General features: G+C 38.7%; 4 protein-coding genes across 8 annotated transcripts; 2 read left to right on the top strand and 2 right to left on the bottom strand.

The window, feature by feature from the left end:
* The first annotated feature begins 239 nt into the window (after positions 1–239).
* On the top strand, positions 240–2017 carry rpl39 (ribosomal protein L39). The gene is made up of 3 exons (XM_033973504.2): positions 240–339; positions 631–734; positions 1825–2017. The coding sequence occupies exons 1-3, from the start codon at positions 337–339 to the stop codon at positions 1871–1873; spliced, it is 156 nt and encodes a 51-aa protein (XP_033829395.1). The 5' UTR covers positions 240–336; the 3' UTR covers positions 1874–2017.
* A 51-nt stretch (positions 2018–2068) lies between these two features.
* Positions 2069–3335, bottom strand: sowahd (sosondowah ankyrin repeat domain family d). The gene is made up of 2 exons (XM_033973498.2): positions 3218–3335; positions 2069–3131 (listed from the first exon to the last, which is right to left on the bottom strand). Exon 2 carries the CDS (start codon positions 3121–3123, stop codon positions 2152–2154), a length of 972 nt encoding a protein of 323 aa, XP_033829389.1. The 5' UTR covers positions 3124–3131; positions 3218–3335; the 3' UTR covers positions 2069–2151.
* A 116-nt stretch (positions 3336–3451) lies between these two features.
* pttg1 (PTTG1 regulator of sister chromatid separation, securin) lies at positions 3452–4353 on the bottom strand. The gene is made up of 5 exons (XM_033973500.2): positions 4266–4353; positions 4058–4191; positions 3914–3992; positions 3683–3838; positions 3452–3593 (listed from the first exon to the last, which is right to left on the bottom strand). Exons 1-5 carry the CDS (start codon positions 4342–4344, stop codon positions 3511–3513), a joined length of 531 nt encoding a protein of 176 aa, XP_033829391.1. The 5' UTR covers positions 4345–4353; the 3' UTR covers positions 3452–3510.
* Positions 4354–5048: 695 nt separating this feature from the next.
* Positions 5049–13736, top strand: septin6 (septin 6). 5 transcript variants are annotated; one of them, XR_004541920.2, is made up of 12 exons: positions 5052–5140; positions 6431–6545; positions 7581–7776; positions 7927–8113; positions 8469–8630; positions 8745–8841; positions 9301–9469; positions 9754–9886; positions 9955–10145; positions 10319–10371; positions 10607–10653; positions 11285–12107. XR_004541920.2 is itself a non-coding variant. In XM_033973494.2 (11 exons), exons 1-10 carry the CDS (start codon positions 5111–5113, stop codon positions 10608–10610), a joined length of 1284 nt encoding a protein of 427 aa, XP_033829385.1. In that variant the 5' UTR covers positions 5052–5110; the 3' UTR covers positions 10611–10653; positions 11285–12107. The 5 variants fall into 5 exon arrangements, 4 of the variants coding, with proteins under 4 accessions (XP_033829383.1, XP_033829385.1, XP_055080571.1 ...); XM_033973494.2 differs by lacking the exon at positions 10319–10371; XM_033973492.2 differs by lacking the exons at positions 10319–10371; positions 10607–10653; positions 11285–12107 and adding an exon at positions 12667–13719 and having other exon boundaries at positions 5049–5140.
* Positions 13737–13786: the final 50 nt, after the last annotated feature.

Below are 13786 nucleotides of genomic sequence, written 5' to 3'. Positions count from 1 at the left end.
AGCGTAATAATACAACACAATTATATTAATATGTCGTACATGAGTCTCAAGTCATGGGACCGACTTTAGCTAATAGTATAACCTAATGATTTACCATAGATCCAGTTTGGCTTTATTTTTGTATTACATTGTACAGGAAGAGGATTTTAAATTAATTCTGTAAAATAACATTATATGGACATGATGTGTACATGCGGCTACAATTTAATTTCCACCAGAGGGCGCTATCTGGAGACCACGCAGTGCAACCATGGCCGCTCATTGGTTAAAACTGACACCGTCACTTCCTTCTTTCTCTTTGACTGTCGCCATAGTGGGGAAGAGGCTGTGGGAAAAATGGTAAATACAAAATCTTTAAACATCCTATTCATGTCACCAGTTTAACCTGTCCAGCTATGATAAGAACAAAGTTACAGTGTATCTGGATACCCAAAACCTTATATGCCCTTCACAGTGATGATAAATAAATGGATAACATGTGAAACTTGTCTCGGCGCTATGTCGTATCTACCGCTGCATTAATTCACGAAGATCTTATTTAATTTGTACTGCCTAAGCTTTCACTCTGTAGAACATGGCTTAGCCCATTTTGCAGCAGTTGGTCTAAACACTTTATTTTTGTTTTTACAGTCGTCTCACAAGACATTCAGGATTAAACGCTTCCTCGCCAAAAAGCAGAAACAGAACAGACCAATTCCTCAATGGATCAGAATGAAAACCGGCAACAAAATCAGGTAAGCGTCATTGAAACTAGTGAGGTTTTATTCACTTAAAATCAAATATCTAATGATGCTGTGTGTCTGCATTATTTCACGGGAAATTACGCAGCACATCAATTGAACACATCACACATTGTCTGTATAATCCTTGTGTTTGGTAGATTAAGGACAGGAAGAGTCTTGTGTTTTATGCACAGGATTGGTGAGATTATACTTTAGTCCTGTATACATCAGCACATCCTTGAATACCCCCGGCAGTGAACTGGAGACTCTTGCTCAGAATGAAGTTGATACCTGTCTCAGTATTCAGCTGAAGAATTTGTGTGTGAGAGATGCATTAAATTCAATTAAACCAAGTACCAATATACCAATAGCAAATAAAAAAATAAATAGAAGTCGCATTAGACTTCTAGTTTATTGTGTGGACTCTTAAATGTATTGGCGCATGCTGTAATGGTGTGGTTCTCAAGCTGTTGTATGTGAGCTCTTTTGCAAGGTGTGCATAATTCATCTACAGTTAAAATATTTGCTTAGAGTATATTCACTCAGTTTTTATTCTTCTTTGGGGCCAGTCCATGTTTAGAACTAGTATAGAAAGTGTTGTGTGGTGGCATTTTAGGCCTGGTTTAGCGTTAGAATAGTCCTGTATTAGACCGGTTATCTGGTGTTACTTGGAAGGCCAATTTTTTCTTTAGATGGTACTTGCCAATCACTGTTGTAATGTTTTTAGCTTTTTGAATAATGATTTATAATGATGTACTCCTAAGCTCACTTGTTTTTGACACGGTTGCAGACTGACTGGGTGTATTGCTTAATGTTTATTACAAGTGAAGATGACAGTTGGTGTTATTTTTGAGATTATTGAACTATGATCTAATGCAGGTCTGCAATTGCAGCACTTCAACTGTGGAGTGCTGTCATTAACCCTGCAGAGAGCATATTTCTCCATTGGAGTATTCCTCCATTTCACAATTAGTGATGTGGATGCTCCATGGTTGATATATTGGCCTAAAGTGGAATGCACAAAAAGTATATATTATGATTCTGTCGTATTGGTATGACTAAGACCAAACCATTGTCAGAAACATGCATATATTTTTTCCAGGTACAACTCCAAGAGGAGACACTGGAGAAGGACCAAGCTTGGCCTGTAAACATGAGGGTTCCTTGATCCCAGCATTGTCTGAACAGCTGCCAGAATCTCCAGCTGCTGGGAGTGACCATATTACCTGGAGCAGCAATGTTTTTGTACATACTCCGGTTATGCTCATGTTTAATAAAAGAACCATGAAAATACACACACCTTGTCAATTGTTTATTTTTAAATTTTCAGTGTAGAGTTTGTCCTTTTTAAAATGTACCTTGTTTGGTAATAGATGTTTAATTATCGATGTCTATGTGCTAATTTTTAAAAGTACCTTGTATTATAAAATTAATAATCTGAATTTCTTAGGATTAATGTAAAAGGCTGAAGCAGTTTCCTGAATGAACCAAATCTTAAACTAATTCTCCTTTGTGTGGCTTCAATGCTGCTACCCTGCTGTGCATCACAATTGGCGTGGTCCAAAATATTAGGCTCAACTATGTCTGCACAGTTATTGTTTCTGTTCACATTGTTGGTACATTTGCTGCTGTGGTCTTCATCCCATGTCCCGAGCAGCTCCTTCATCTCCAGTGGCGCGTCTTCCTTCAGATATTGCCAGGCTCTTTTCCCGTTGTAATCCATAGCGTCTACATTGGCGCCAAATGCTCCAACTAAGAGTTTAATGACCATATATCGGCCGTGAATGCTGGCAAGATGCAGCGGAGTGAGGCCTCCACTACCACGAACGTTCACGTTAACGTTCACGTCCAAAGTCTGAGCATAACTCAACAGTTTAAGCAAAGTCTCATCCTGTCCACTTTTGGCCAGCCAATGCAGGACAGTGTAACCACTGATGAAGTCTTTCCTGGTCAGCAGGTAGGGGTCTTCTGATATAAATTCCATAAGTGTGCCATAGCTTCCTTCCACAGCAGAAAGCATCCAGGCGTGCTCCATTGGATACAAAGCCCAGTCTGCGTCCTGGGGGTCTTCCTGTGAAGACCCTCTATCCGTGTGAGAGGACAAAACACTGCTAAATCCACTGTGTGATTTATTGATCAGTTCTTTCAAGTATTTCCTCCGCATTGCCGTTGTAATCGACGTCCTTTCTGGGACATTCTTCACAGTTTCACAGCTGTCACTGACCTCTTGCTGCCTCTGTAGCTTCGTCCTACGCTGGAAAGAACCCGGCATGGGCATGACCTGCATCCCATATTTCGACAGTCGCTCCACAACACTGCCTTGTCTTGAGCCCGCACAGCCGGGGGCGTTTATAAGGCTCACGGTGTTCGGGGCATTACAGTCTCTCATACCCTCATACATATCTGCGGCTGAAAATGAAAGCTTGGATACTCAAATTTTCTCCAGTATCCACTTCAAAATAACTGTAGCCTTCTTATTGTAAGGCTATACTCACGTCACGAACGTCAGTTTGCCCAGATCAGTCGTTGAGGAATGCCATTAAACGCAAGTGTTAACTGTATTTCCAAGTGGTCGACAAGCATATAAAGCAAAGAAAACATTTTACTGACAGCTTCCCTTCTCATGAGGAACTGAGACAAAGTTCAGTGTAATCAGCAAAACCAATGCCAAGAATCAGTCACATGACCACTGGATAGTCTCTGAACCAGGAAGTTACAATTTCTTAAAACGGTCAAGTAAAATTTATTCAATTAAAAACAAAAAAGTAAAAAGCACACAATAGTCATTTTAGTCAAGATCAGATTCTGGAGGAAGGTCTACAGTCAGTTCATCCAGTGTGTGGAGAAAGTCATTGAACTCTGAGCAATAATCTGGAAAACACAAGATCACAGTTTAGTGTAGAGTTTGGCTGACTACAACCCATAGACTAGGCCTCTTTGTGAATTTAGCTAATGCTTACCCAACGGCCTTGGCATCTTAACTGGAGACATGTCAGCGAGAGGAATTAACACATGGGATTCCTCTGGAAGAATTGCTTTTGGCAACTCAGTCAGTCCAGGAAGAGCAAGCCTACTCAGTGGAAGCAAATCCTCAGGAATGGAGTATTTCTCAAACTCTGAGGGGAAAAAACCCCACACATTTTGGCCTTTTGAACATACTAACATTCTCTCATATGAAAAAAGTGTAGTACCCAAGGGGTCATACGGGATGAATTTCTCAATGTCTGGATACTTGTCTGAGTTGTCTTGTGTAACCTTCACCTGTGATTCCTGAGGAAATAAAAAGGTTTAGATTTAAAAAGGTCACTTGGTATTAACAGCATTACCCAACCTACCTGAGGCTTTAACCGTTTATGTAAATTATGTGTAGACTGGGGATGATTGGGTACTTTGTTGACTGTCCCCAAAGCTTTCCGCCCAGACTGAAGAGCGTGGAGGTTTTTGGCACCAGCAGACGTTCTCAGTTTACCTGGAAAGACAAAATTTTAAAGAATTTCTTTATATTTTCTTATACAATAGCACATTAAAGGTTGGTCTCATCACCTGGAGCTGACTGGAGCCGCTGCCTCAAGCCCGCTGGATGAAGGCAAGCATTTTCTTGCTCAAACAGGATGCTCGACATAATATCTGAAAAATAAAGTCGATTTAGAGCAGTAAAGTATAGTCCACATAGGTATCCATTGTCCATCTTAACACTGTAAAACTTCAGCGCTAACTTGTGCTTAACATGGCATGATTCAAGAATCGCACATACACATTTCCTAACGACATGCGTTTACAGCATGTTAGGGGACTTTTGTGCCTTTCTTATTGTATCTAAAACTCATAAACGGCCACGGATGGATTAAAAACATCGTACCTGAGTTTTCACTGACGATGTAATGATGATATTATGATTCGAAAGTTGCACGAAACCATCAACAGACAGCGCAGTCCAGTTTTAAACTGTCCGCTTTCCTCCCATTGGTCGCTAAGGCGGAAGTGAGCGGTCAAAGGGCGGGGACAAAAATAAAAAAGTATTTTGTAAAATAAAGAGTTTTATGTAAGTGAAAGTTTCATATTTGCATGATATTGTGATAAGTACATACATTAATAAAAAAATATATATATTAGACTAGGTATGTTTAAATGGACGGCTCCAATATACATCACAACTGTGAGCAATGAAGTGTTATGATATATGATATGAAGTAGGATTTTAAGGAATTTGGAATTCTCAGTCATATAAAATATTCACCCTTAACACTCAGGAGACACAGTAAAATTATACTTTCATATAATTGTATATTATATTGAAGTTATGTTGGGCAATGGTACGTTCCTTCCGACAGGGCCATCTTTAGTGTAACGCAGCCTCTCAGCCGAGATCTGAACCTCCAGCGACGACCATGGCGTCTACTGAGATAGCAAGGCAAGCGGTGAGTAGATTATTGCACTGTTCAGTTTTCCCGCAAAAACATCAGTCGTCTTTAAATGACAATGGAACCAAAATACATGACTACAGCCCCCGCAATGTGCGATACTGAGTAATTTTGCGGAGGCTAGCATCAGTGTGTCACCTGAGAGATGTACGCTAATGAATGAAAATAACTCGACAATAATCATCATTTATCGTATGATAACACTATACCTGATATACAGGTGTACAGTTTATTTCAGGAACGGCCTGGATATGTCACAATGTTTGTGAATGTCATTGTTTAAGCGAATATGATGTGGTGTGATAGGAGGAAGGCTGGTTTCTGGGCCGTGCAGTGCCTAAAATTAACCTTGTGTGTATTATGACTTTTTTAATGACCATGCCACATTACTTGTCTAATCATGTTATTACACAACCTTGTGAGCACTGTGCATTCAAATGTCTTTTCTCGGAACACCTCAGATTCAATGGAGGTGCTCATTTCCGCTGTGTCTCCTGTCCCGTTAGTTGCATTTCGGGCGTTGTCTGACGTTTTGTTGGAAAATCTTTTGTTAATTCTTATGTTTGTGTTTATGAACATACTACTATTTTATATTTTTTATATTTATTACATTTTCATTAACAAACTTTTTGCGCATGCAGTTTTAATTTGATAAATGAATAACGCTGTTTGCAAGCCCACGCACAAGTCCTTTCTTGGTATTTGTTACTGTACTACTCTCAATTTTGTCAGCTGTCAAGACTCAGTTCTCATTTAACAATCCAGTCAGATGTAAGGAACTTAAAATTTCTGGTTATTTCAAACTTATTTTCTAGATTGAGTGAAACTGTTATGTAGCATAAACCACATAATGGCGGTGAGGATGAGGTCTAGCTGTATTTGTTCAACGCAGTCTACTCTAAATACATCTCTACCTCACATTGTACCACACTCTTAGGTAGTCTGTACAGAGTGGATTTAGAGAGATGAAGATGCTCACAGCCAACCACACGCCCACACATATAACGCACTCAACAGTAGGTGCCTCTTTACACACAGATAAAACTTTATTACCACTTAAAAAAGAAAAAGAAGGAAATCTAACTCATAATTAAAATATTTGTAACCATAATTTCATTCCTTATATAAACACGAGGTGTGTGAACAGCATTTCATGAAACAGGAAGTCAGCTACTTCAGGTGGAAGTCATCTCAACTGAAGTGATTCATTTAGAAAATCTTTGATGTGGTCCATGCTGTATGAAAGGTACAAAATACATCATAACTTGTTGATATCATCATCTGCAGGGTGAAGGCGCTCGTGCGGTTCCCCTGTCTGGCCATGTTGGCTTTGACAGCATGCCTGACCAGCTGGTCAACAAGTCTGTAAACCACGGGTTCTGCTTTAACATCCTCTGTGTTGGTGAGTACATCATGCATGAAATGTGTCTTGTTCCTCAGGTCATAAGATAACTCTTCAGGGAAAGTCATAAGATGCAGTTAGTGTTTGGGATGAGGAAGCATGACTTTTATTTCAGCTCAGTTTATCTTCTCTTTTGTGTTTTACTGTGCTCTACTAACACGCATGTTGAATTTAACTGTCCGTAATCTTTTTAGCTATGAAATAAATTTTAATGATCAACATCCAAAAGAGAAGCATGGGCATTTAAAAAGATTGTTCTAAAATAGGCCAACAGCCCTGGCTGGCAGCATAGCCCATTAGGATTAAAAATAGAAAAAAAAGAGAGCAACCTTTATAACTGTTATACTGATGTTAGTATAACAGATTTAGCTAATTTTTATAACTAAAACTGAATAAAAGGACATTTCTAAAGTGTAGTGTATGCTACTTATTTACATGTCGCAGTGGCGAAATAGCTAGCACTTTCATCTCACACCAAGAAGGTTTGGTGTTTGAGTACCAGGCTGTGCAGTTCACATGTTTCTCCGATTGTTCGGGTGAGTTTTCTCCATGCACTCCTGTTTCATCCATCAACCCAAACGTGTTACGGTGGTCCTGACCAAGTCAAACCTAGAGATGGGTCCCACCTGCACCTTACAGGGTTCTCCTGCAGCATTGAAGGGTAGGTCAAATGCAGAGCACAAATTTCTGAATGGGACAATAAACTGTACAATAATTTTAACCTCATGTTGATTTCCAAAGGTTTCATTAATACTTTATTGTCTCTGCAAATCCTCTGCATTTGACCCATCCTTCATTTCTGCTTGGGAGGCCCAAGACTGCGGCAGAACTACTGCTCAACCAGGCCCAAGCTGTCTGGAGCAGTGGACTCTTCTCTTCATCTGAGCAAAAACAATATGTATATTTCACCGTCTGCCTGGTCTTGGATTCAAACCCAGGACCTTTTTATCATGTTCAAACAGTTGAATAGATCTATGTTTGGTTTACTATACAGACTTGTGCTATGTAAATGAAAACATGAAATGTGTTTTCCAGGTGAGACTGGTCTGGGAAAATCCACTTTAATGGACACTTTATTCAACACAAAGTTTGAAGGTGACCCAACGCAGCACAACCAGCCAGGAGTCACACTCAAGTCAAACACCTATGAATTGCAGGAGAGCAACGTGCGTCTTAAACTCACTGTAGTCAATACAGTGGGCTTTGGGGACCAGATCAATAAAGAAGACAGGTAACAGTTCAGTTTGCAATTCAAAAAACATAGTCACAATCATTTGTTTGGGTAATTGTTGGTTTCAGCTTTTCTTTGTCCATTTCAGCTGTACTTATTTGTTTCTGTTCATACGAAGGTCATTTTCATATTAAGTCCTTGTATTTGCAGCTACAAGCCCATAGTGGAATTTATTGATGCACAGTTTGAAGCATATCTTCAGGAGGAGCTGAAAATAAAGCGGACGCTACACAGTTACCATGACAGCCGCATCCATGCTTGCTTGTACTTCATTGCACCTACTGGACACTCTCTCAAGTCTCTGGACCTGGTCACTATGAAGAAACTGGACAGTAAGGTAAGCCTCTGTAATGTACTAAACATGGCTGACATATTGGCTAAAGAAGTTGGTTGTGATAATTAAGGGAATTTAGTCCATTCTGGAGTATTATGTAATTCAGAATGTATAGCTTACAGCTTCTTTGCATGGATGTGTGCAGCATGACCCTGAGTTCACAGATTTACTTAAGGGGTGAGTGTGATATCACCCACAAGATTTAGTTGTGCGTGATATCACAAAAAAGTGATACGTTTTTTCTGATATTGATCTATTAAGATTTTTGATCTGCCCTACCACGGGGGCTGAGTTTGAAAAAATACTCTGCTTTGATACAACTTGACTATCAGTGCCATTTTCTGCATATTTTTTATAGGTTAATATTATCCCCATAATTGCCAAGTCTGATGCTGTCTCTAAGAGTGAGCTGGCTAAATTCAAAATCAAAATCACCAGTGAGCTAGTCAGCAACGGAGTGCAAATCTACCAGTTTCCCACTGATGACGAGTCTGTGGCTGAGATCAACTCTACAATGAATGTAAGACAGCATGTTTTCTGTAATTCTTGTCTTAAATGTTTATAGGTATAGAGCTTGTTTCTTTCAGTGTTAACTGGGACTGACATCTGTGGATATTTATTTCTTATGTAATAGAGCCATTTGCCATTTGCTGTGGTGGGAAGCACAGAGGAGGTGAAGATTGGGAACAAGATGGTGAAGGCCAGGCAGTACCCCTGGGGGACAGTCCAGGGTAAGTTCATTTGAATAGAGATGGGAGGTTGTTATGTCCTGTGGGTAGTCTATTACATAACCACAGTTAGTAGCCTCTCTGGCGTCACAATCCATGCAATCTGCAGCTTTTAGTCAACAATAATTGATTTTAGTGCTGCCTGTGAAGCAATGTCAGTAATGTATCAAGTTAGTGATATATTAGTCTCTGTTGTGAACCCATGTGAATGGCTCATTGTATTATAGATTGTGTGGAGGGGGTACTGTTACCCCGTCCAAAAGCAAAAAATCCATATTCAGTATTTCAGTGACTAGAAAGGTTATATTATGCATATGCACTTGTTTAACTTAACTTTCATTTACTCCATATTATGTGCGCAAATCAGCAGGCACAATGGCCCCTTCTGTATGTACTGTGGATGTTTTTTTGTTTTTTTCTATTCACAAATGTGTTTTTATTATGCTTTTTATGTGTTTACAGTCGAAAATGAGAATCACTGTGACTTTGTTAAGCTACGGGAAATGCTGATCAGAGTAAACATGGAGGACTTGCGGGAGCAGACACATGCACGTCACTATGAGCTCTACCGCCGCTGCAAACTGGAAGAGATGGGCTTCAAAGACACAGACCCGGACAGCAAACCCTTTAGGTAACAGGGCAGCACTTTGTTTTAGTGCATTCCACTGAAATGCTGCTTCCTGCTATACATATGCAGTACAATAGGCTTTGTAGAGATGGGCATTAAAAATAGGGCAACTACCTGTCCCTCTTTTGGCTCTTACACAGCCACTTAGGCCCCTGTCCTTTGTCCCACTTTTTCAGAGAATGTTCCACTTTTTTGATGCCGCATGAATTATATTTACACAATACTGAAAAATATATATTATTACATTTTCTATGTAAATTTCACTTTTTATATCTTCTCATCTGCAGTCTCCAGGAAACCTATGAGGCAAAGCGAAATGAGTTTATGGGTGAGCTGCAGAAAAAGGAGGAAGAAATGAGGCAGATGTTTGTCCAGAGAGTGAAGGAAAAGGAGGCGGAGCTAAAGGAGGCTGAGAAGGAGGTATAGTTATTGCAGTTTTAATTTTAACACTTTTTTTATCTAATGTACTGTTGTCTCTTCTCCTCTAGCTGCATGAAAAGTTTGACCGTCTGAAGAAACTCCATCAAGATGAGAAGAAGAAGCTGGAGGAAAAGAAGAAGTCTTTGGATGACGAGCTCAACATGTTCAAACAGAAAAAGACTGCGGCAGAACTACTGCTCAACCAGGCCCAGCAGGCAGGGGCATCTACCACACTTAAGAGGGACAAAGAGAGGAAAAAGTAAGTATGGTGTTTCTCCCCGGCATCTGTCTTTCTCACTACAGGTGTAAGAGAGTAGCTGAGATATCTCTGTCCAGCTATCAAGAACAAAACAATGAATCCATAATTGCAATATATGGTGCTTGCACTTTGGGTACTTTCTCTTTTAATTCTGTGCTGGTCTTGTGTTGAAGCTGATGTGACTCGGTGCCTGTTAAAAAAGGAAGACGACACTTGCACTGAGAAGGTTTCTGTCTTTATTACTTAAATTTGAATGTACTTCTCCACAGCCACCTCTCTGTCTGAACACTGCTTTCTAAACACTTTCTGTCTACGGTTTTTCGAGGTCAATTTTTAAGTCTTCTAATTTCAGATTAAAGCTGGTTTCATATAAATTCTGGTTTTGATTACAGCTTGTATAAAAGTTAATATGTCTTGTGAGTGCACATGTAAACCTGTATTGCATCCATAATGTTTTCCAGTTAACTTCTTCCAAACTTGCTGCATGCTGCATGAGGCACCTTTTCTGGTAAGGCGTCATGACAAGAATTGCTTTGGAAATACACTATTTGAGTAGAATTTACGGCAACGTATGTATGTAACAACAGTGGCTACTACAGAGTTTGCAATCACTGTGCCAGCTTCTGAATAAACCAGTTTATTTGACTCTCATACACCACATATGTTGAAGTACTGTGCCCTCTGCCTCCCTATATCCACAATGATCCTTTTATGTAGCTTTCTTCTCCCTACCCTGCTCTGGGCTTGTACAAAAGAGCTATTCATGACTGAGCGTAGACTTACGGGTCAGACCTCAGCAGAAAACTGCCTCAGGGCCTTTCTGCTTATTGATATGACATGTTGTGTTTGATGTCATCACCATATGACGACCCCTGCTGTCTTCAATCCACTTGAGTCGAAACAACAGCTATTTGTGTTGAGAGAAAGATATTCACAGTAAACCATCAGGAAGGGCCAGTGGCTTCTATTAACAGAAGATTAATTTTCATAGACGTAAAGGGTTTATTCTGGCCAATTGCAAATGATATACTGCTGAGATCATTGTGTAGGCTATTGTTCTGTTGACTAAAATACCCACTCACATCATGTGTGTCCAATTAACAAAGAAAGCATTAACAGACGTTCTGTTTTATTTTCAGTGAAGGATTCCTGTAGAGGTGCTTGTGGCCATATCGCTGTGAATGAGTTTCTACCCCATCCTACCTGTCCTTTCCCCAGCTTCACCCTCACCTGAACCCCCATGTGTAACCCCCCACATGCTTTTGTTTTATGGAAGCTGTTGGGCAAAGCTTTTCACTGCTGAATGTACCACTTAAAGCTAATATTTACAAAGAGTTGTTCTTTTTGTAGTGTTAAAAGCAATTGTATTGCTTTTCTTATACAAATCTGAAAATTATGAATTTGTTTTTGTTATATTGCATGTTATAGTGTTAAGTGTGCTTTTGAATTCAAACATGCGTGGCTTTTGTGATAAACAAAACTGTGTGGGCTAAAGTGAAACATTCATACTGGGACTAGGATGTGGGATTCATAATAATTAATATATTTGCTTAGTGTAGAGTAAATTGGTTACAGTGGTGTGGCTGTTTGTAATACACACATTGATAGATAGTAAATACCATCAAAGAGCTATACCACAGATTATGTCCCTGTTCTAATGTCATTTCATTCTAGCCTGATGCATGAATAGTACAAATCTTATCTTTGAGCCACCTATACTATATTTCATACTGCCACAAGTTTTTTGCTTACTTGTAGTAACTTTCACATTTGCACTTTTCTTATTACACCAATGGGACATTTTAAATGTGTCAGTGCAATTGTATCTTTCTCTTTTAAATATATTTCTTTTAATGAAGGCACATAAGTCATACATCACTCCCATTTCGGGGACCAGTATCTTCTGTATCAGTGTTGAACACAAATAGATAAGTCAAAAATAAAGATACATTTCTACCTAAATTTAAAACTGACCATACTCATTTTGTGTAAGATGTTGAATATTTATTTATGGTTTTGATGTGTTGTTTTGTAACTGCAGTTTTTTAAACCCAGGTACAGTTAAGTATTGCTCCCTTGGTCAGCTCACTGGTTTGTGTATTCACTCTCATTTGCAGTAATCCATGGCTCTGCACTGAGTAGGTCCTTGGTCCTGACCAGACGCACTGTGGACACATCGTTAATCTTTACCCTGCTTTACCTTAAATGGGTCTCGTATTGTACCGTGTGTTGCTTGTATAACTTACACTTGCACAATTCAAGGTTTGCTTCCTCATGCACTTAATAATATATCTCTTGCCACTAACATCATCCTCTTTCAGTTTCCTATTACCTGTCATTGTGTAACACAATGCAACATCACAGGATTCTTGGTTTTCCTGGTGTTAGTATAGGATACAAGGGACACTTTGAGTCCATGCAGATAAAAATCAAGCCCATATCCATCTTTCTTTTTCTCAAACTAAAACTTCAGGCTTGGCTTCTCTAACCTCTGTATTTCTGTCTTTTTGTCTCTCTTTAGCTTCTTTTAAACTGTCTTGATCGCTTGAAGACGGGATAACATCTTCAGCAAGAATCAAACATCGTTAACTCCTTCCTGCTTTTTTCACTGTGATCACTTGTTTATTTCCCCATTGCATTGTTAATCGTTAATCATGGCCTTATGTGGTTCGCATGGTATTCTTAAATACCTTATGAACTTGGCACCAATAATGTCTTTTCCACATATGGTCATCATTACATATTACCTTGGTAAAAGAATATTGATCTGCTCTGATCACATATTGCCATCTGAACTCTTGTTAATGAGAGTAATGCATCACCACAACATTGAATGAAAGAGGAAAGCACTTAATGCACTAAGTAGGAATTATACAGTATTATCTTTTCTGTTCTTTAGCATATATTTAGAATACTTGGTGACATTAATACCATGCGCATAATGACAATATGTAAAAGAGGAAAACCATAATCATGTCCAAACCAAAGCAATATGTTTGTTATAAGTTCTCTGAGGTGCCAGAGTTTGGTTACCGTTGATACCATGGGTGTCACATGAAAAAGGCCTTTTTTTAAACTTTGTGCTTTAATAATTGCTTCTTTTTTTTTCTTTTTTTTTACATCTTTTTTTGCATGTGCATTACTTAACACGCCTTGCTTTGAACACTTGTTTTCAACCCTTGACAACATGCAGTCTTAATTTAAGTACCATATTGTTTAGATGGTGAATTTTACTGTATATTAGTTATAACTTACCCCCGATTTCAACCTTTTTGCCAAATATTAGTAAAATTAAGTGAATTGAATCCCAGATTTCAGTATTGAGGTATACTTATGCATTTATATAATTTATAAGGATATATTTTGTGTATTGAAGTGAATACTTGTTGTTTATTACCTATGATCTTTAGATGTTTTTTTCAGAGTGTTAAGTAACATTTGGTGTCAAAAGTTACATTTCTTCAAGTATCAGTCATCACCTTTAATATTCAAACCTACCACATTACATTAACTCAGTTAAGTGTGTTACTCAAGTTTGATTCTATTATTGTACATTTTCAATAAAATATTGATTAAAAAACAATAATTCTTGACCTGTTGTTATTGTTTGTTTACTTTTTGTTTTTTATACAAATAAAAAC

This window comes from Periophthalmus magnuspinnatus, chromosome 10 (assembly GCF_009829125.3).
Source record: "Periophthalmus magnuspinnatus isolate fPerMag1 chromosome 10, fPerMag1.2.pri, whole genome shotgun sequence".
NCBI classification, from domain to species: domain Eukaryota; kingdom Metazoa; phylum Chordata; class Actinopteri; order Gobiiformes; family Gobiidae; genus Periophthalmus; species Periophthalmus magnuspinnatus.
This window is presented reverse-complemented; position numbering and strand designations above follow the sequence as displayed.

Bases quoted from the DNA above. Each gene is read 5' to 3' on its own strand.
- rpl39 (XM_033973504.2), top strand. The intron at 735-1,824 runs GTAAGCGTCATT...TATTTTTTCCAG, and splicing joins AAAACCGGCAACAAAATCAG to GTACAACTCCAAGAGGAGAC.
- sowahd (XM_033973498.2), bottom strand. From the start codon at position 3,123: ATGTATGAGGGTATGAGAGACTGTAATGCCCCGAACACCGTGAGCCTT.
- pttg1 (XM_033973500.2), bottom strand. From the start codon at position 4,344: ATGTCGAGCATCCTGTTTGAGCAAGAAAATGCTTGCCTTCATCCAGCG. The intron at 4,192-4,265 runs GTGATGAGACCA...TTGTCTTTCCAG, and splicing joins GCGGCTCCAGTCAGCTCCAG to GTAAACTGAGAACGTCTGCT. The intron at 3,993-4,057 runs GTAGGTTGGGTA...TTATTTCCTCAG, and splicing joins ATAAACGGTTAAAGCCTCAG to GAATCACAGGTGAAGGTTAC.
- septin6 (XM_055224596.1), top strand. From the start codon at position 5,111: ATGGCGTCTACTGAGATAGCAAGGCAAGCG. The intron at 8,842-9,300 runs GTAAGTTCATTT...ATGTGTTTACAG, and splicing joins CCCCTGGGGGACAGTCCAGG to TCGAAAATGAGAATCACTGT. The intron at 9,887-9,954 runs GTATAGTTATTG...CTTCTCCTCTAG, and splicing joins TAAAGGAGGCTGAGAAGGAG to CTGCATGAAAAGTTTGACCG.